General features: G+C 45.8%; 4 protein-coding genes across 5 annotated transcripts; 2 read left to right on the top strand and 2 right to left on the bottom strand.

Moving 5' to 3' along the window:
* Positions 1-1,856: 1,856 nt before the first annotated feature.
* Positions 1,857-4,751, bottom strand: LOC100828662 (probable folate-biopterin transporter 2). Its single transcript, XM_003581343.4, has 5 exons — positions 4,137-4,751; positions 3,770-4,029; positions 3,584-3,679; positions 3,317-3,487; positions 1,857-2,835 (listed from the first exon to the last, which is right to left on the bottom strand). Exons 1-5 carry the CDS (start codon positions 4,747-4,749, stop codon positions 2,128-2,130), a joined length of 1,848 nt encoding a protein of 615 aa, XP_003581391.2. The 5' UTR covers positions 4,750-4,751; the 3' UTR covers positions 1,857-2,127.
* A 3,194-nt stretch (positions 4,752-7,945) lies between these two features.
* LOC100822497 (protein CHROMOSOME TRANSMISSION FIDELITY 7) lies at positions 7,946-10,065 on the top strand. Its single transcript, XM_003580026.4, has 6 exons — positions 7,946-8,121; positions 8,368-8,614; positions 8,716-8,808; positions 9,031-9,105; positions 9,184-9,530; positions 9,808-10,065. Exons 1-6 carry the CDS (start codon positions 8,021-8,023, stop codon positions 9,941-9,943), a joined length of 999 nt encoding a protein of 332 aa, XP_003580074.2. The 5' UTR covers positions 7,946-8,020; the 3' UTR covers positions 9,944-10,065.
* Positions 10,066-10,227: 162 nt separating this feature from the next.
* On the bottom strand, positions 10,228-14,743 carry LOC100828357 (cell division control protein 48 homolog B). Of its 2 annotated transcripts, none has more exons than XM_024456259.1 (13): positions 14,456-14,743; positions 13,653-13,943; positions 13,497-13,541; positions 13,307-13,419; positions 13,074-13,223; positions 12,900-13,004; positions 12,656-12,755; positions 12,103-12,387; positions 11,823-11,992; positions 11,385-11,513; positions 10,905-10,998; positions 10,737-10,814; positions 10,228-10,660 (listed from the first exon to the last, which is right to left on the bottom strand). In XM_024456259.1, exons 2-13 carry the CDS (start codon positions 13,821-13,823, stop codon positions 10,346-10,348), a joined length of 1,755 nt encoding a protein of 584 aa, XP_024312027.1. In that variant the 5' UTR covers positions 13,824-13,943; positions 14,456-14,743; the 3' UTR covers positions 10,228-10,345. The 2 variants fall into 2 exon arrangements, with proteins under 2 accessions (XP_024312027.1, XP_010240074.1); XM_010241772.3 differs by having other exon boundaries at positions 13,364-13,419; positions 14,456-14,742.
* Positions 14,744-17,351: 2,608 nt separating this feature from the next.
* LOC100822183 (peroxidase 46) lies at positions 17,352-20,969 on the top strand. The gene is made up of 4 exons (XM_003580025.4): positions 17,352-18,462; positions 19,106-19,285; positions 20,063-20,228; positions 20,318-20,969. The coding sequence occupies exons 1-4, from the start codon at positions 17,731-17,733 to the stop codon at positions 20,728-20,730; spliced, it is 1,491 nt and encodes a 496-aa protein (XP_003580073.1). The 5' UTR covers positions 17,352-17,730; the 3' UTR covers positions 20,731-20,969.

The following is a 20,969-nucleotide window of genomic DNA, read 5'->3' as shown; positions in this document are numbered from 1 at the left end:
TAGCGAGCTCACAGAAAAACATCGAGTGGTAGCTATAATTATAATTTTGCCTAGATATACCGCATATTAATAGAGCAAGTTTTCTCTACCACATGTGTTGTTTCTTGGAGCGACAACGTCAGACATGGATTAGGGCTTCATGCGGCCCCAACAACGACTTCTTCTCTGGGGAGGCTGGTCTAGTTGACCTTAGCACCAATAACTTCATGCTCGTAGGCAACAACATCAAGCTAACTCCAATAGCCATGGCACGCCATCGACCGGTACTGGTGGAAGAAGGCATGCTTGTTTTTGTTAAGGTGTTCTCTTCAATATTGGAGTTGTTCAATAAAAATCCTTGTTTTTTCAAGGAAAAAATACCATTGATTTACTTAGTGTTTGGTTAAGATCATGAAGTGGAATGTAATGGAATGGTTTCAAAAGCTGAAATGATTCCTGTGTTTGATTTTAGAACATAGATAAGTGGAATGGAACCATATGGTTCCTCAAAAGGGAATATTCCGTCAATATGCCTAACCATCTCATTTCTTAAAAATGAAAAAATGAGTCGGTTCCAAGTGGAACCAGTGATTTAAGGTAGTGTTTGGTTGAGATCATGAAGTGGAATGTAATGGAATGTTTTCAAAAGCTGAGATGATTCTTGTGTTTGGTTCTTAGAACACGGAGAAGTGAAAAGGAACCATATAGTTCCTCAAAAAGGAATATTCCCTCAATATGCCTAACCATCTCATTCTTACGTAGGAATGAGTTGGTTCCAAGTGAAACCAGTGATTTAAGTGTTTGGTTGTTAGAATATTGAAAAGTAGAACCATTCCATTACATTTCATTCCTATAGAATAGAACCGTTCCGTTCCATTCCATCTGGCTCTAGAACTAAACAACCAAAGTATCACGACATTGGTTAGCCGATGACCTCGTGCCAGATATATAGCAAGAATCGATATTTAAAAACCGCTTCATTGGATCCCTAAGGTTGTCCAATTCGCGGATGCCATGGCCACATGAACATATTAGTAGTAGGATATACACCTTGAAAAAAAGCAACACATAAATCGTCAATGCAAATACTACTGGCTAAATGTCCCGCGCGTTTTTGATGCTGATAATAAATAAATAGATATATAACATCAATTAAAAGTCTACTTTATGCTGTGAAACCGAAAGTGAGGGTCAAGCACGGTTTTCACTTTTCAGATGTGTACGACGACACACTATATAATCATCTCGCTCCCTCCTACGGTGAAATGCAATATTTTCCACCCGCATTTAGTAATGGGGCGACGACCGACAGCACCAGCCCGCTTTGCTGACTAAAATAAATCAATTATTTTTTGCTATTGAAATCTACCAAAACGTTAGATCGAGATCTGCATTGCTCTGGACCAAAGACCCCAAAAAACCAGTGTTTCCAATAAATTTCAGAACTGTCAGAGAATATGATACACACTTAAAACAAATCTGACCACGTACGGTCGATGTGATGTTGTGAACGTCAATTTACTTTTAGAACATACCTTCATCGCTATAGCTTTTTAAGCAGAATAAAACAATTGTGGTATTTACGAGTACGTGTAGCCTCCTAGCTTGTAATTCAATCAACAAATAGTCCAAAGAGAAAATGGACAGTTAGGGTGAAAATGGTGCACCCTGAGAATATGCTAATGCAGTTCAAGCTTCAAGCAATATCAAGTGTAGTGCAAATGCTACTGTCTCAACCCTACAAAGGGTAATCTCCTCAAAATGCAAACGTCATCAAGCGTACTCTACTCCGTGAAGGGTGGAAGAAATGGAATGGATAGCTAATCAGGAAGAGTTGTCAAATTAGAGAATGAAACATTGTAGTAGTTAGCTCTGTTAAAGAAATTGGGTGCCCAATGCAATTTCTCCTCATATATGATTGAATGGACTGACATCATATTTAGAAATTAGAAGAAGATGATGAAAAGGAAAATTTATGTTTCACTTGCTACTCAGCTGCTTTTTACCTATACAAAATACAGATAAAACAATCGGTCAAAAATAGTACTGCTAGCAAATATCACCTTGTTAGTCCGCTACTGAAGACTAGAAGCATACAGTCGAAATGTCTGAGGCACCATCGGATCATCCTTGTTCATCAGCTAGCCACTAAACTGCTGTGGTCTTGTTCATCAGTGGGATGAGCTCTACATCATCTCCTACAGCATCAATCACTTTTATAATCTCATCTTCAGCAGCCACATTGGAGGGATAATAACTAGAATTTTCTGCAACAAGGTCAGAAAATTCAACATTTACGGATCCATCTTTAACAGCTTCTGTAGTTGCGCCCTCTTCGAGCATCTCTGCAGGAAGGAATGTCGAATTCTGATCACTTTCAGGAACAAGAAATAGTAGCATCAGTGGAAGGAGCCTTGAGACGTTCCTAATCAAGACAGCAACCCAAAGGTTACTGAAGTTCGTTCGAGTCACATTCAGCATGTGTAGCAGCAGGCCACCACACCAAGCAGACATAAGCAACCCCGCGTTTTGTAAAGACATGAGTAGTGCATAGAAGGTTCCTTCAATACCCGGAGGACAAAGCTTGGAGCAAAGTACGAGAAGCGGAAGCCATTTAAGTTGGCCAACCATTTGAGAAACACCGTTATCAATCACCGCAAAGATGTAATCTGGTATGCCGATTTTCATGTTCAGTCGGGTCACTAGGACTAGATCGAGCATTCCTGCCAGACTTGACAGGACTTGACCCCATAGAAGCATGCTGCGGAAATTGCAGTCCTTTAGAGCACTTTGGTATAGTAAAACTCCGAGCAGTGAACCCACTGAAGCTATTGCATAGATCAGACCAATTAGTCCCTGTAATGATGCAAATGTTTCGTAAGTTCCTTCGACAAGAAAACCTGAAGGAACATGTAAAACCATATCATGAATTTCAACGCAACCTATAGCAGATCCATGCAAAATTCTACCACAGGTTGCATGAAAAAGGGGCAGGATCAGCTTGAGACTGATATCTTGGAACATTCGAGCGTGTTGGAAGGCCATTTCAGAGCTTATTCATCGAATAACAACCTATACTGCACTAATTATAATCAGATAGAACACACTTCCATGTTCATATAATTACAGAAGCTACAAAAGTAAACTACTTTGCATCTAGGTAAATTATTTCAGCCTGTGAGTTTTCCTAGATAATTAATGGAAGCTTCTTAGCAGCAACGTAATGGATTTGTTTGAACACCACCTCCCTATACAGATTCAACCATCGTGGACTTTTTTTTTTCTTCAGGATCTTAGTCTATGGAATGAACTGATAATATCTAAGACACGTGCACACCTCAGAAAATGCTGGTCCCATTAGTCGGTCTGTGTACCAGTAGAACATTCCTCCTTGGATGTCCAGACTTAGATTGAGAGAAACATAGATATACACACATGGCCGCCAAACTTCAGGGCACTTCAACGTTACCCCCATGGACTGAGTTGCTTTGTAGAACTTCCTATGAACCTGAATCAGCAAGTCCTTGAGTAATTGAGTGGCATTACTGTGCAAGACTGCATTCAGCAATTCAACCCAACAAAAATGCTGAATGTGCCATCTGACCTGCTTGTAATCGAAGTCTGTCACACGACTCTCCTTCAAGAGAATCCCAGCTGAGAACACCAGCACTGAGGGGATACTCAACAAGCCAAGAGCCCCCTTTGAACAACAAGCACAAAACATATCATTCGCCGATAACATTTATGTGAAAAACAAGAATATACACAGTACTCTAGCAGGAGATCGAACCTGGGAGCCCAATGAGTGGACAAGAAGGCCGCTGATGGAGAATCCGATCAATGCCCCAAAGGAGGAGCTAAAGCCACACAAGCTTTGCATGTCGGAAGCGAGGGGCGGGTTCGTGATGCTGTTCTGCGCAACCAGGGCGTCCACCGTCACGTCGGCTATCGCCGCGCCGGCGCTCTGGGCCGTCAGCGCCACAATCGCCGGCATGATACCCAAATTGCGTTGCAGAGAAAGCATGAGCATGGACGACACGCCAATCACACCTGCATTGCCTCAGAACCGAGAGGCATCAGGATACTGACCAATAATATGGTTCGATGCTTACCTGTTTATGTGGTGGAATCGAGAAGAGAGTCCCCAATCGTTTCACCTGCTACGAGGAAGTAGGGGCGGCGGCGGTATCCGGCGATGGGGACGACGTCGGTGAGCAGGCCCCAGAGGGGCTTGACGACCCACGGCGCGTCGGTGACGCCCTGGTAGAACTGGGCGGCCGACGGCTGGACGCCCTGCACGTCCTTCCAGTAGTACCCGGCGGCGACTCCCCCGACGGCGTTGCCCACGCCCTGGCAGGCCCCGTAGACGGCGAAGACGGCGAGCACGAAGCTCCAGTGCAGCTCCCGGGAAAGCCGCCGCAGCCAACGGCAGGGGGAGGCGACGCCGCATTCGCCTCCGTCGTCGTCGGCTCCGGCTCCAGCGGCTTCTTGAAGTGGCCCGTCCTCCCGGCCCCGGGGATCCATTATGGCAGCCCGAGACGGGCAGTTTCTTCTGGGGTCTTCTCGAGGATCTAAGGAGAAGCCGCCGGAATTCGCGCAGCTAGAATGCGGGCGGACCAACGGCGATTGGTTGCAGGGTGAGGCCGACGAGATTTGTCGGTGAGCTGAATAGCCCGTTTCCGGACAGGGGGCGAAGTGTTCGATGGGTACCCGATCTTCAAGTTTGACTTCGACTCGAAACTTGTTTCTTCTGCAGTACTGTACTAACATTTTCCAAGAGGAAGAGGAGACAGCTCAGAGAAGTGATGAAACGGGATAGGCAGTGATAATTTTCTGATTTGATACGAGGCATTTTTAGAGGCATGCACTCGCTATCACTGCCAATAAAGTAGCCAATGTGGCTTTTCATCAACAGAAAACATCAGAAAAAAGGGTAAGATGATGTCACGATATTGGCTACATCTAGCATTTCGTGTGCTGACCTGTTGTTGGCAATAAAGCATTTTTGTTGATAATTATAGTCATTTTTAGAGGACCATGAAACTGCTGGGTCAATCACTGCTGCGGCACTAGAGCATTAGCTTTTTCTAGTATTTTTCTATACTAGAATTGAGGAACTTGTGTGTGTACGCTTTTTGCATCGTGCTGCACTATGGTTGCAATTTACTAAACTTGAAGAACATGTAAGTTTGCCAGTTCACTCGTGCTAGGATATAAATATGACCAACTTTTAGATAAGAAAAATGGGGACCCAGTAAAATGTGGAGTACATTCTATGCGATTTCAAAATTTAACGTATAGATTTTGTTATATAGCTCATGTTTATTTGCTGAACTTAAATTTTGAAATTCAATTTGCAACCAATAAAACACTGCATACGCAAGTCATCCCAATAGAAATCGAGCTATTAGTGAGTTTAGGCGGTACATTATAAGTTTATAGTATAAACCTATCTAGCAAGTTTGTATGCGCCTGGATGTGCCACCGGTGTTGTCCAAGGAGTCAACTTTTCAAATGGACGAAATGGAACACACCTAATAACATGTCATTGTGTTTGCGGCGAAAGTACATTAATTGGTCCAAAACACAATATGTTTGTCTTAAAACCGTGTATGCAAGAGTAAGAATGTATATTTATCCTTTTGATGTCGTTTTTTCTACTTCCATGAGTTGTAACAATGTTTCATCTGTAGCTCGCATTGTCTTGTTTTTTTTCTGTCCTTGTTGTAATGACATGATACTAAGTAATGCTAGATTCATATGTATGGATTGATGGAGACCGAGGTTCCTCCTTTTTGAAAAGAAAAACATAGCATCAATCGTCAAGGTAACGTAAATGGTGGCTGTTGGGGCAAACAAACATGAAGATAAATAACCTAAACCATCAATCCACACACATTTGTGGCTATAAAAGCAAACAAATTTTTCCTCGCAAAAAAAAAGCAGATGATTTTTCACATTTTATCCCTTTGTCTAGAAACAGAGACATTTTGTACATCATGCTGCCTCTTGAAGTCTTAGGTTGCCAATATGAGAAAAGTCAACATGTAGGTAAGGTTAAAAAAAAAGTTAACATGAAGGTCCCTATGCAAAGTGCCAAATATGTTCTACTCTCCCCTCCTCCACGTCATCCGTAACCATGAGATATTGTTATTTAAAGAAAAAATAAGAGAACAAATCATTTGTTTTATTTGCCAAATTATGTACACCTATGGCCTATTTAATAGTTCTTTATAAAATTTTAGGTTTAGATTTAAATTAATATATTTATGGTTTGAATTTATACTTGTCTTAAAAAAGATGCTAGTGAAATTTTTGTTTACCTGTTAGCTAGTCAACTGTGGCAGAAAAACCAATTGAAGTGTACAAAGGCGAGAGGAGCATTGGTATATCAAGATTGAGAACCATTCAAATAAAAAACAAAATGATGAGAAAAAAGCAATCCTATGGCATATTTATAAACTCTATAAAGTTGAAACACACTAAGTACAGTTAATTTAGCAAGTTTGACATGTAGCCTATCCACATCGGCATTCATCTAATCTACTGCATGCAATTTCCCTTTTTTAGAGGAATATAATCTTCCGTCCACACGGCCGGAATCGCTCGATTTCTTCGTGCATGCCGCACACAGCGTTCCCTTCTTGCACGTGGGCTATTGAAAGCCCAGCAGCCCTAACCGGTTTTGTTCTCGCACAACACATGCATCGTGTTGAGAAAACACAACGCATGCACCGAATTGCACGGCTGGCCTCCCCCGTGTAGCCCATATTGGTTTCGTCTGTTGGGTCTCCGCAGTCCTGTGGCTTCAGTTTTTTCATTTTATTGTTTTCACTATGACGATCCATTTCTTTGTCATTATGTCTTTGCTTCATATAAATATGAAAACTCTAAAAATACCCGTTCATGGCTGTCTCTCTCCTCCGGGCTTCTCCTATTCCTGCGCCTCCCTCTCTTTTAGCACATAATGGCCTCTGCCTTCTATTCTCAAGTGATATTATTGCCTTCTCAACTGAGAACCTTCAAGAACTGGTGCAAAGTTCGCCCAGGCATGGCATGCCATGCATTTGCAGCCATGGGTGGATGCCATGTTACATCGGCCCTGCGATATTCCTTTACAGGTATCTTGCCTTTACCGCTTCTGATTGTAGATTAAATTTTTGGTTGAAGCATGACCCATGCTTGTGTGATAGTCATGTGTTCATTACTTTGTTGTGTCTGTTGGCTTCGGCATCGCAGCCCTTGCAATTGCAAAAAATAAAAAATTATCACCGGAAACAAATCCTGCTTCATTAGTTCGTCGGCTACATTCTAAAGGAAAACTTTTTTATTTTTTTTACAAATGATTTGATAACTATATTATCATATGTTGAATCTAATTTGTAGGCGATGAGGCAAGCTATCATCATACCCACAGATCGCTAAGAACAGGTGTAGAAGCTTTCAAGTCAATTTTTTCAAAAAAAAAGAGGGAGAAAGAGCCGCTGGACATATGTGCATGTATTTTAAAATTTAAATACACCATGTCCATGTGAAACTGTGGAGTGTCATTGCCAATATATAATTGCATAGCAATTGTTATTCCGCTTCCAACCAGAATATGTAGTTAAAACTTACCAATATGTAATTAAAATTATATTTTCACAAAAAAATCAACAATGTGTTTTTTGCAACCTGATGTGCAGTTTGGCACTTTTACACAGTATATGTTACAAATACCCACAGCAACATGCGGCTTATCATCTAGTTTTAGTTTTAGTGACAGTCCACGAAATTTCATCAAAATACGCCTAATTTTATCGGCGGTTGTTTTGGCGCCCGAATCCCACATCTGCGTTTCAGAAACCCGCGCGACGGACTTCTCAATCCCTGCCCCCTGACTGCCCGCCGTCCGATCTCCTCCGCCCGCGGCCTCATCCCCTCATCTGCACCGTCGATCCTCCACCAAAGCGCTGTCTCCGTCTTCCCCCTCCCCCCCCCCTCCTGCCGGCCGCCGTCGCCTCTTCTCTCCCCTTTCCGCTCCCGTTGGCAGGCAAAGGAGATGGAGGCGAACCCGAAATCAGAGAGAAGGCGAGACGACGAGATGCAGCCCAAGATCAACGCGTTCTTCAAGCGCCAGGCCCCGGGGCCGGATCCGAGCAGGTTCTTCTTCTTCTTCTTCTTCTTCTTCTTCTTCTTCTTCTTCTTCTTCTTCTTCCTTCCCCCTGCTTGAAACTGACCACTGCAGTACCAAATCTCGCCGGATTCGAGCAATTTGTGCATGATTACCCATCTGACTGGAAAATTCGATCTGTGATTCCGTTCTTATTTCCTCTCTAGTACCCTAAATTCGCGTTCCCAGTTTCACCTTTTGCCAATTGACTGATCCGTGCCTACGGTTTTGGGCAGTGTCGACGGGGCGCGTAGGGAAAGTAGTGGCCCGACGGAGGTGGCGAAGAAGCCCAAGAGCTTCGCGGACGCCAAGGTCCTCAACAAGAAGAGGAACTACGGGCAGTTCCACCTGGAGCTGGGGCAGCCCGACTTCCTCCTCCACATGTGCGCCGGCTGCGGCATGATGTACGCCCGCGGGAACGACGAGGACGAGAAGGTCCACAGGGCCTACCACAAGAGCTACTTCGAGGGCGTTCCGTTCAAGGTTCTCTTATTATGATCCAGCTCTGTCTGTGAACTGCAGCATTGCAGTCATCGTTCCTTGCGTTTCTGAGACTGGAGAGTATTTGAACTGACGGATTGCAGGGTTGGCGCGATGAAATTGTGGTTGCGAGTTCGGAGGGAGGTGAGCGGATAATTCTCGCATCCGGCGAAAATTCTTGCAAACGGAACAGTAAGGTGTGTTGCCTTACTCAATTTGATATATTCAGATATATGACTTTCTAAAGAAATGCAGACCTGTGAGCGGTGTTTTACTGGTACACCTGATCTGTATGCGTTTGTGCATACTGCCATACAGCCATACTGCTAGAAGTCTGCACTTCACAGATAATACAAAATTTGACATTATAAATGTAGATGAACAGATGCAAACAATATAATGCCATTTAAATGTGCCAGGTGCAAGAGGTGATCAAAGTGGTGGAAAAGGAGCTGGGATTCGGTGAAGGCCAGCTCCTTCATAAGCTCTGCAAGGTCAGTTTCCAATATGACGACAACAATGCAATGTGTTCTCTCTTACTGAGTAAAGAAACCCCCCTCTTTGTTGCATAGGTTTATCTGTTCATATCTGGTGGGAGGATAGTGGGATGTCTAGTTGCCGAGCGGATAAAAGCAGCACATAAGGTTATTCCGAGCTCCACAACAGAAAACCGCAGAGATATCAGTAAAGCTGAATCAGGAAAAGCAAACCACACATTAGAGTTTGGTGAAATTAGTTTCAAGAGGGAAGTCTCACGGCGGCATAATCATCTCGACAAGAACAAAGAAGAGTGTCAAGGCCCCGGTGCCATCATCTGTGAAGAAGAAGCTGTTCCCGCGCTCTGTGGATTCCGGGCCATCTGGGTGGTGCCATCACGCAGAAGAAAGCAAATCGGGTCGCAGCTAATGGATGCTGTGAGGTACGTTCTCAGGGGGGCCTGACCGCATTTTTGCTTGCTCTGATCCTTGCAGCTTATTCACTCACAAAATCAGCCTTTTCTTTTATGTTACACACTCCTGAAAACTTGCGTGCCTGGATAACTCATCATTTGCCAATTTGCACAAAGAACACATTTTTACCACATAGAAGACAGTCTTGCTAGACTATCTGTAACTGGCATCACCCTGCAAAGATCACTGGTTTATTGAGCTTTCCTTTCCTATCATGATGTTGTCACTTTCATTTGTCTCCTGCAGGAAGAGCTTCTACGAAGGAAGCACGTTGGGGATCTCTCAATGTGCTTTCACGCCGCCAACCTCTGCCGGGAAGGCGCTAGCATCGAGCTACTGCAAGACCAGTGCATTCTTAGTCTACAGGGAAGGAGATGTATAAGAGATTCTCCCATGTAAAGTGTTTTATACTTGCACTTCTCTTGTAAAATGTACACGCTGCTAATGCTCAGGTCGAATATCAGTATGCATCAATGCATGGACTCTCACTGTGGTACCAGAAAACTTGAGTGGGGTGTTGGTTCTCGTAGGTGTTACTTGTTTTAGAAAGAGAGAGGCTCTCACTCACATGTTTTCTCCAATTCACGTGACTTACCGTTCTATACAGCAGGGCGAAAAATGTATCTCCATCGATACATTTATTTAACCATTATAACACTACGACCATGGTACAAAAAAATTATCAATGGGTAACCGCCCAGCAATTGCATTGTCCAAGGATAAACTGATCTGAGTACAATAAATCCATGATTGTTTGTTACGCAAGTTTAAACACAAGTGCATCTCAGTGTTTCCTCGTTGACAGACCATGGATGGCGGCGGCTGCATACTCATCAATTTCTGCTTTTGTCAGTGATGGCCTCAGTGACCTTCTTGCGGCCTCGAAATGAGCTTTGTGTATGGAATTTGCTGACAGATCTTCCCTCAGGGCTGCCATTCCTGCTTCCCTGCACAGGCCTTCAAGATCAGCACCAGTGAACAGCTCAGTGCACTCTGCTATCTTCACAAGGTCCACATCCTCCCCCAACTTCATTTTCCGTGTATGGATGCGCAGTATCTCGTGCCGACCTTGCACATCAGGCGGTGGAACATACAACACCTGCAGCTCAATGGAAAGTTAGGGTAAGTGGTTGCAGATATGCATGCCAGAGAGGGTCGCAGAGACAGGGATATACCATATCAAAACGACCTGGGCGGAGAAGAGCTGCATCAATTGCTTTGGGACGATTAGTAGCAGCCAAAACAATAATCCCCTGAAAAGAAGGAAAAAAGAACTTTTAAAGAACAGAGAGGTAGATGCTTAGTAGAATCGTGTTAAACACTATCAACGAGCCAACAAGTACCGTAGCCAGTTCTAAGCCATCCATTTCGGTCAACAAAGTGGACAGGAGTCTTTCTCCAACTGTGACATTGCCACTGTTTCCACCAGGACCAGTTCTGCAAGGTCACACAAGTGCCAGCCTAAGTTATTTTCGTTGCAAAATTAGCATTCTCAGCAGCCGGTGAAAACATGATTCACAAGTGCACAGCCAAATTTCACATAAACCAGTTCTATTCTCGATAAAAGTAAAATTCAAACCATTTCTAAGAAAATATGTTGGTTCTCTTAAATCTTAATAGTACATGTATAAGATTCTACATAATGTGCACCATACAAAATGCAAAAATCTGAGATCAAATAGTTATAAATGAATGATGTACAAGTTAATATCCATTGTCATGATGGTTCTACAAGCTCAATTTTACTAAAATTACACATCACTTGATATAGATCTTAAGTATTTATGTTCCATATCATAGCATGCAAGGATCTGAGTGCATACCTTTTAGGAGCAATTGCATCAGCCTCATCAAAAAATAAAATGCTAGGAGCAGCAAGGCGTGCACTCTGGAATGTTCTTCGCAACAAAGCTTCACCTTCTCCAACATACTTCGAATATAATTCTGCACCACTGGTAAACAATATATGTCAAAACATCGATGAGGAGTGCATCTTGAGCTTAGGCTAAGGTGTTCTTCATTAGTTTAAGCAAATTCAAACTTAAGGATACCAGATATATTAACTGAACCAACAAGAATGCATAATATGCCAGCTAGATACCATGCAAAGTGAGCAATAAGTTTCATTTCCCCCTTTCTCCGACAGCTATCTCACTATATTTGGGATTAATTCATCTAGCATGATTGAATGACGCCTTGAATTGTGTAGTGAGATGGGATTTTATTCGGAAAAAGGATATAGTGATTATTCTATGACAAACCTCAAAGAAAAGAAAGAAGCTTGGGCAGCATGTGCTGCAGCCTTGGCAAGGGTGGTCTTTGAGCACCCTGGAGGACCATGCAGAAGCACACCACGAACTGGTGATATCCCTAGTCTAGCAAATGCAGCAGCATGTTTGATGGGCCACTCAACAGCTTGCTGAAGCTTTTTCTGAAGTATAGGAACAGTCATCATCATTTTTTTCGGCAAAGGAAGTTTTTATGAAAAACCACTATACCAGGTCTTTATTATGAGAAAGCCTAAAAGGAAGCATATCTCACCTTTAGATCTTGCAAACCCCCAATATCATCCCATAAAACAGTTGAAACTTCTTTTGTTACCCCTCTTGTCATGCTTGCTCTGACCTGAGATCTAGCGGACTCCCAGTCTGCCATGATAAGTGTGTGAACCTTCTCATCCTCAGATGAGTTTGACAATCTACGATACGCAAGTAGGGCAGCTTCTCGACATAGAGCTTGTAAATCAGCTCCAACATAACCATTGCAGGATGCAGCGATAGTTTGAAGATCAACAGTTGAATCAAGATGTAGATTCTTGGTATAAAGCTATAAAAAAAGGTGTATAAGATTACACCTTAGGCACAAAAAAAAGACATGAATCAAGTGATTCAGAAGATGCAATCTTTGCATTGTAATGTTACAAACATTTTATGCCCAGTACACACAATATCAAGCAGTGACAAGTGAACATAGTTACTGCAGTTTTCTACAGAGATTCTGGGTCATATGTGCTGATGAAGTAAACGTACAACCTAATAAGAAGTCCTAGGCATTAACAGAAGTTAGAAAGAAACATGAGAAACATATATGTTACCTTAAGAATCTGCAACCTTTCTTCTAGGGAGGGAACAGTGACCTCTATCTCTGAATCGAAACGTCCTGGCCTTCTCAGTGCTGGATCAATCGCATCCACTCTACACATTACAGAATGAGCTACTGTTTCAATTGAACCACTTTCCACTAGATATATAGAATAGAATCTTGACCCACTGGAGAGGCCCCCTTAAACATGGCCACTAAATGAGAAACTACAGATCATCCAACTGTCATGTCCTGACCTGTTGGTTGATGCAACAACAACTACATGAGGAAGCTTCACTGTTTTCTTGTTTCCATCCATCAGAGTCAGCAGCTGACCAACAATGCGGGACTCTTGCTCTCGTCTGTGAAATGTACATTGAGAAAACAATTTTTGACAAACACAACGGCCATAAATAACATAACAAACCTACTTGTTATCGCGGCGTGGACATATGGCATCCAGTTCATCAATGAAAATAATGGCTGGTCTACCCTGTGACGCCTGAGAATATGCTTCAGAGAAAGCTTCACGCAGGAACTTCTCACCCTCTCCAGCATGAGCTTTATGCACAGAATATGGGCTGCCAACACAAGAATATTAAATCATTTAAAGATCATGTCCAAATAGTCAGTGAAAGCAAAACAGAAATATTTTAAATGATACTCCTGTGTTCGTCGTATTAAAAACTGCAGTATCAATGACATCAAGTTGAGCCAGTACTTGATCATTGTCAGGTGGGCATTGCATTCTCGAACCATGGCTTGAACCAGGCTTGTCTGACAAAATAAAAAGAATTACTCTAAGAAACATGCTGATGAAGATTTCTACAGTACTTTGATTGCAAATGTAGTACCTTTCCGGTGCCAGGGGGACCGTAGAGAAGCAATCCTCTGGGCCACTGCAGAATGCAAGCTCACACAACAGACAGGGAATTGGTTAATGGAAGGCGCATAGGGTGGTGAAATTGGTGGCGGAGAAGAGCAGGGGACAGGTGATAGATAATAGGCACCTTGAGGCCGAGAAGACGCGACTGGCGTGCGTAGATGAAGGGATATACCACAAGCTCCCGCAGAGCATCAAGCGCCATGCGGTTTCCAGCTACAGCCTCCTCCGCCCGCCAAGCTCCAGTCGAATCGCCATCATCCCCATCGCTGCCACCGGCTTTGCTCCCAGCGGCCATCTCCTCGCCTACTTCTCTTATTTCAGTGCCCCAATACCAGTAAATCGCCAGCGAGCAGGGGCATCAAGTCGCCGTGCAGGTAGCACAGCAAGGCACGGAAAGTGTCGGGAGCCGCCGGAGCTGCAAGAGAAAACCCAGAATAAACCCTAGGCTCTGTTTGTGCAAGAACAGGAATTGGGGTGTAAATTCCAATTCAACCTGAAATAGAAATATGCTATGATTGCAATTCTGGTGTTTGGTTAATGATGGAATTGCTTGGTGGAATCCATTCATCTTGTCAATTCCAATTCCTGTTTGGATGCACGCATTGTTGCTTCTTTAGATTTTAGACATGTTTGGAAGAACTATGTTATGCACCTTCTTTTTTTAAGTACAGAGGAAATTTATAGTCACACATATATTCATTTTCTTAACGATAAAACATGCATATCTTTATCACTTAAAATCCCAAAATTCACTGGCAGAGCTACCAAGAAACTCATGGGTGGGCCAGGCTAAAGGAGAACACAAAATTGTGTTCCCAATCATACCACTTCACTAAACATTTGTCATTCCTCAAATCATCTGTTCGCATAGGTTACATATCACAAACAAAAGAAGCTATACCAAAAGATGCTACCTAAGAAAAATACCTGAATAGAGAAATTGGGGAAGATGAGGGGAAGCGAGCGCAGGGAATCCTGCGGGGCGACGCTCGCGGCAGAGAAGCAGCAGCCACCGCGACGGCGGAGCAGCAGTGGCTGCGGGCGAAGGGCTGCAGGTGCGGGGAGGTGAGGCGAGGCGGCGCAGGGCAGCAGCGCAGGATGCCGGGCGGGGCGAGGAGGCGCAGGGCAGTGGGCGAGTGGCGGCGGTGTGCGGAGCGGCCCTGTGCCTGGCTTCCGGCCGGCGTCGTCGAGGGCAAGTGCTCGAGGGCGCCAGGCGAAGTGACGATCCCAGGCAGGCAGCGTAAAGGGCTAAAAGGGCCTGGCTTCTGTGAGTTTTCTGCTGGGCTGGGCCTATGAGTAGTAATTTTGTTTTTTGCAAAAAACCTGGGCGGGCCGGCCCCAGTTAGGCCACAATATAGCTCCGCCAGTGCAAAATTAATGTAGTTACCATCCACTCAAACAAAAAATTAATGTAGTTACCAACGATTGGAGACTAATTTTTGCACCGAGAACAACACGATAATACTCCGTATATAAGAGTCATCATTTGCACGGTGCATAGAAGAAGGCGCATAGTTCAGTGTTCCAGTCAAAGGTAAAAGTTCATACTTCAATGCTGCATAGAGATATAGTCCAGAAGAAAATTATTGCATAACAGAGTTAAATCTAAAGATCGTTTTGACATGGTCCAGCTACACGTATTTGAAACAGAACATGCATATGAAGTAGTTGATCACAGGATTTACTTTTTTAATGGCAGCGGAACAATTTTACTAAGATAGCACAAGGATTGTACTAAACCTTTACGTATATGGAAACAACAGTAGCAGAGAAAAAAAGCTACGCCGCTTCGGAGTTGTACTACCCTTCTGGCTCTTCTTCTTTAATCGATGATTCATCAACTGGGTGGCATTCTTGAAAAAAAACAGTAGCAGAGAACAAATTATGCCCACAAATGAGTATGCTGACGCCCAAATTTTCCCTGGATAAGGCAAGAGCCAAGAAGGGGATTACGGGTTTAAAAGAGATTTCCCAATTTCTAGGGACGGGGAGAAGAGCGGCCATGGGAGGGAGAACAGAGGCCCCATGGGACGGGGAGGAGAGACACCAAGTAAGGGAGAAGAGAGGCGCAATGGGTGGAGGAGGCGGAGCTCACATGCTGGCTGCGTCGCCGCCGCCGCGGAGGTCTGTTGTTCAGTGTCAATGCTTCTGTTTGGGGAAGAAGAAGAAGAACGCGGGGAGGCAGCGCCACAGCGAAGGGGTGTGTACAGGCCGAATTCTTACAGCCGAACAGTGTGAGGAGGGTACTAGACCTGAGGGTAATTCGGGCCCATTCTGTTCCCATTTTCGTCGGCCTGTCTATGCTCGGAACGGCTCGATATTAAGCCTGTATGAAGTTAGCCAGCCCAATACATGCCGGAAAGAACCTACTTTTTTTAGGAGGGAAATCCGGAACATAACCTACTTTTACTTGTATTAGGACTCATTTGATTCAAAGGAATTTCATAGGAAATTTGAAGGGTTCTATTCCTAAGGAATTTTTTCTTTATAGCTCGTTTGATTTACTGGATCTGAAACCACAGGAATAATTCCTATGAACTAGTTAAAATTTCTTTTGTCTCTATGACAACAATAAGTAGCACATAATCTTTTAAGCAAATCCTACATTTTTTCTGTAGTGCAATCAAACAATTTCTACTACACATTTTTGTATTTTGAATTTTCATAGGATTCAACATGGCATGACATTTAAATTCTATGTTTTTTCTATTCCTGTGATTTTGAAACCATGCGAATGCGAATCAACGAGAACCTTGCTCTGTTTGAGACGCGGGAAGGGAAAAATCAACAGCAAAACCCAAGCAAGGTGTTCGTTCCGGCTTGCTTGTCTTGTCTCAAGCCTGAGTCTTGTTCGCCGGCTTTAGCCGGCCACGCGTCTTCTTACTCTTTCTCTGGTGTGGGGGGCTGGTGATGCTCGCAGCTGGCGCTCATGGCACAATGCACAGCAGCACCCTGACAAGTTTCCCATCCCATTTCGTCAAGGGAAACACATGTGCTCAGTCAGTGTTGGCAGTGCAATTTCTAGTCTACTCAGGAAAAGAGAAAACTTCCCCTGAGTTACGACCCATGTCATGGTGCTTAGCCGCGTGCGACCCCACGACGGGAAGGTGGTTGGCCGGCGGAGTTTAGTTAAAAACACCGACTTAGTACGACAGAAGCCCTTGGTCGACGCACGTTATCTTCTGCTGCGCGGTTTGAAAACCCGGAACGAGAGGCGGCGCCAAGGTACCGCTAGTCTTTGCCCCGGCCCCAGCGCTGCTGCAGATGGCGTGCACCTTCACCGTCCAGCCTTCTCTTCCCTGCCCCAACTAACAGCGACCCAGAAGTAAATGCCGCCATCAATGGCAGTGCGATCTCTCCCCGGTTAACTACGGCACGCCAATCACCCCCAACCCAGCTCAGTACTGCTGTACTGGCTGGCCTTCGTGCATGTTACTACCGCTGGCCTGCCTGCAACGCTAGCTGCACGAGAAGGAACCACCAAGCAGCACAGCGGTCTCACGCTGACCGTAAAACGGGAGAAAAAGAGAGAGGAGAAGATGAAACGAAACGACGACGCGCGCGAAGAACAAAGCACAGGGCACGCCGCGTACGGCGACGTCCGTGAGCGCATTCATACGCACCCACGCAGACACGTCCAGCGGATGAGAGGAGATCGAGGAGGAGAAAAAAACATCCAGCCAAACTGGCTGTAATTAAATGGTTTGCTGGTACGTAGTACGGCGAGACAGGATTACGCAGCGGGCACCAGGACACGCCGGCTCGTTTGGCGTGTGCGTGCGTGTAGCGCAGGCCGGGCACGATCTATGGATAGACACGAGAGAGATCTCTTGGAGCCGCGTGCCATAGCGGCCGGTAGTTGTAGACGGGAGTTGCCACCTTTGCGCCTCTGCTAGCTGCATTGCATTGCCGCCAGCCCGGCCGCTCCCGTCGTCAATGCCAAAACAGCAGTAAACGCGCTTTGGCCTTTGGAGCGTGTCACATTAGATTCTCCGGCCGGGCCAGCATCAGCAGTTGTTTCCTAGCGACCCACCCAGCGCTCTCTAGCTAGCTCCTTCTCGCTGCCGCGGTAGATACTGGACTTGTTCTCGCAGGCAGCAGGCGGCGGTGAACTCGTGTGGGCGAGGTCTTGGCTCGCGAGCTTCGTTCACGCCTTATACTCGCTGGTGCATGATACTCGGGCCACCGGAGTATCTTCCGTGATGGGTACGGGTCGGAGGCCGCAATGGGGAGTCATGTTCATGTGCTTGGCGCTGGTCTTGTCGGCGCTTGCGGCGGTCGCCTCGTCTCAGTCGCCGCTTCCGGCGCCGCCGGCTCGAAGAGCAGCCGTACCGTCGTTTCCACCAGCGGCGTCGCGGGCTCCGAAGCGGGCGTCCGGGCCAGCGTTGTCGCCTGCGCCAAAGCCAGCGTCTCCCCCATCGGCTTCGCCGGCTCCCAAGCCGACACCTAGGCCCGCGGCTTCTCCAGCGCCAAAGCCATCGTCTCCACTTCCGGCGCCAAAGCCGCCATCTCCACCCGCGCCGGCGCAGGCGCCGAAGCCATCGGCTCCACCTGCAGCGTCGCCGGTTCCGAAGCCACCATCTCCACCACCCATGCCGTCGCCATCGCGGGCTCCAAAGCCATCACCCTCAGCGCCGGCGCCGGCTCCGGCTCAAAAACCATCTCCCGCACCGGCACCCGCCCCGAAAGCGTCTCCTCCTACGACGACCCCGACACCAGTACTGAAACCATCTGTTCCATCTCCGGCACCGCCGCCGTCTCCGGCGAACTCTGCCCCGCCGACGTCTTCGCCGGCGCTCTCGCCCAGCTTCTACGCCGCCTCCTGCCCGAGCGTGGAGCTGGCGGTGAACGATGTCGTCAGGTCGGCCTCCACCTTGGACCCCACCATCCCCGGCAAGCTCCTCAGGATGGTCTTCCATGACTGCTTCGTAGAGGTAATGGAAAGATTTCGAGTACTCTATTTACTCCACTTGCATTTTGGAAATGTGTTTTACTTGGCGTTCTTGATGTTGGCACACCCTTGTGCTAGATCTAGGATTCAATTAATCTGGTATTTCCAGAAAATTATCCTGACGTCATGGCGTTGGAGCATTGCCTCGTGCGTTCAGCGGTGGCCGCAGTAGCTCACTGATGACTAATGTGACATTTTATTCCGATGTGCCTTGTCATGATCCTTCCCCCCTTCACTACATGAATCTCCAAACAGTTTTTTCTCTTACCCTGCCCATAGTTTCCTGAGGAAACAGTGACGCAAGTGAATGGTATGCCGGACCTATTTCATTTTGCGTCCATTAATAATGTCGATTGATCCTCTGATCAACAGAATGATCTGGAACTTTTTCTTTAGGAAACGCAATTTTACTAATTGAGCTACATAGGTATATCAGTGAGCCCCCAAACTTCAACTCGCCTGATACATAGTAGTCTTTGACATGCTACATGCGTGCAACTGATGGCACCTTACAGTTTCAGTTCATCATGTTTCTGAAAGCGCATATGGACAACGGCAGGAATTTATTTATTTATTTGCGATCAACGGCAGGAATAATTTTAACTGTGTAATTTTCTTTATCTCAGGGATGCGATGCGTCGGTGCTGATCGAAGGCAGCGGCACGGAGAGGACCGATCCCGCAAACCTCTCGCTGGGCGGGTTCAATGTCATTGATGAAGCCAAGAGGCTGCTCGAAGCTGTATGCCCTGCAACCGTTTCTTGCAGTGACATTATAGTCCTTGCTGCAAGAGATGCTGTCACATATGTAAGTATCAATGCACCTACCCAAACCCATTGCCCTAATACACTTCGCTGCAGTTTGTGCTTTCTCTTAATTCTCATAAAATTTAAATGTGCTGATAATTGATACATGAATCTGCTTAGAGAAATGGTAGTACTAAGCAGGAGTACTTGGTGGACATAGGACATCATAAACTGTCATTGAATGCTGCAACAATCTGATCTTGTACCATCCAATGAATCAAGCGCTCACGGTCCCATATGTAGCAATGACTAGTTAATTAGTAAGCCTGTCTAATGATTACATCCAAATACAATGGGGAGGGAGATCCTGAAGAGCTTCCATATAAGTGAGCAACTGAGCATAATCCCAACTTATGTTGGGACCTGGCCTTTGTATGTGCATGATTTGTATGGCACATGACTGATGGTCCTAAGGGCAAAGGACAAGTAGACATAATTGGAATTCTGAAGCTTGACAACGGATGTGCTTTTGGAAGTTGGAATTGACTATGCATTTGCTAATTTCAGGCCAGTAGAGTTGCTGAAACATCCACCATTTCACCTATCTGTTAGTTTTAGATACAGTAGATGATCTGGTGAGATGACAGTAAAAATAAGGCTGCACGTTATTTTTTGCATGGCTAATCTCCGTTCTTGACGAGAAAAGAAGCAACTAAGCTGAAGAACTAATGCAGGCTGCTATACGCCTGTGTACACTTCATGGGTATAGAAATGCAAAATGTTTTGAGTGGTACTAGTTCATCAACTGATGTTTGATTATATGTTTGTTCCAAACTAGACCGGAGGACCGTCGGTGCCCGTCTCTCTCGGGCGACGTGATAGCCTTGTCTCGCTAGCCTCCAATGTCAGAGCAAACATCATTGACACGGGCTTCTCCGTCGACGCTATGGCGGCGAGCTTCGCCTCGAAGGGCCTCACCTTGGACGACCTCGTCACTCTCTCAGGTACATTCACAACCCTGCTCAGAGTAAAACAGCAGTTGGCTACACTGGCACTGTGGAATCATCTCACACCAGCACTACCGCTTATGCAGGCGGGCACACCATCGGGTCAGCGCACTGCGGCACATTCCGGGAGCGCTTCCATCCTGACGCCAATGGAAGCATGGTGCCCGTTGATGCATCAATGAACACCGACTACGCGAACGAGCTGATGCAGACCTGCTCATCGGGGAACAGCACCGTGACGGTGGACTGCGACGAGGGGTCGGCGAAGGTGTTCGACAACCGGTACTTCAGCAACCTGCTGGACGGGCGTGGCCTGCTGCGCACGGACGCCGTGCTGGTGCAGAACGCCACGACGAGGGCCAAGGTGTCGGCCTTCGCGCAGAGTCAGGAGAGCTTCTTCGCCAGCTGGGCCGGCTCGTACGCCAGGCTCACCAGCCTCGGCGTCAAGACAGGATCCGACGGCGAGATCCGGCGGCTCTGCTCCAGCGTCAACGGCTGATGGATCGAGTAGCGATCACAGATTCTGGATGATGTAACATGTAATACAAATACATAGGGATCGGATGTATTAGCAGCGAGCTGGGGGAATTAGATCGATTCGTTTGTTCTTCTTGTAGCCGATGACCGAGTCTTTCTTTGTGTAGGCCGCCGCATGTAGAGGGCGGCAAGCGGCATTGCGTTTTACCTGCAACAGAAAATACCAAATTAAGCCCAATAAAATGATGCTCCGTTCAAGTA

The sequence above is a fragment of the Brachypodium distachyon genome, chromosome 5 (assembly GCF_000005505.3).
Source record: "Brachypodium distachyon strain Bd21 chromosome 5, Brachypodium_distachyon_v3.0, whole genome shotgun sequence".
Classification (NCBI taxonomy): domain Eukaryota; kingdom Viridiplantae; phylum Streptophyta; class Magnoliopsida; order Poales; family Poaceae; genus Brachypodium; species Brachypodium distachyon.
Note: the sequence above shows the minus strand (reverse complement) of the source record. Positions and strands in the feature narration are given on the sequence as shown.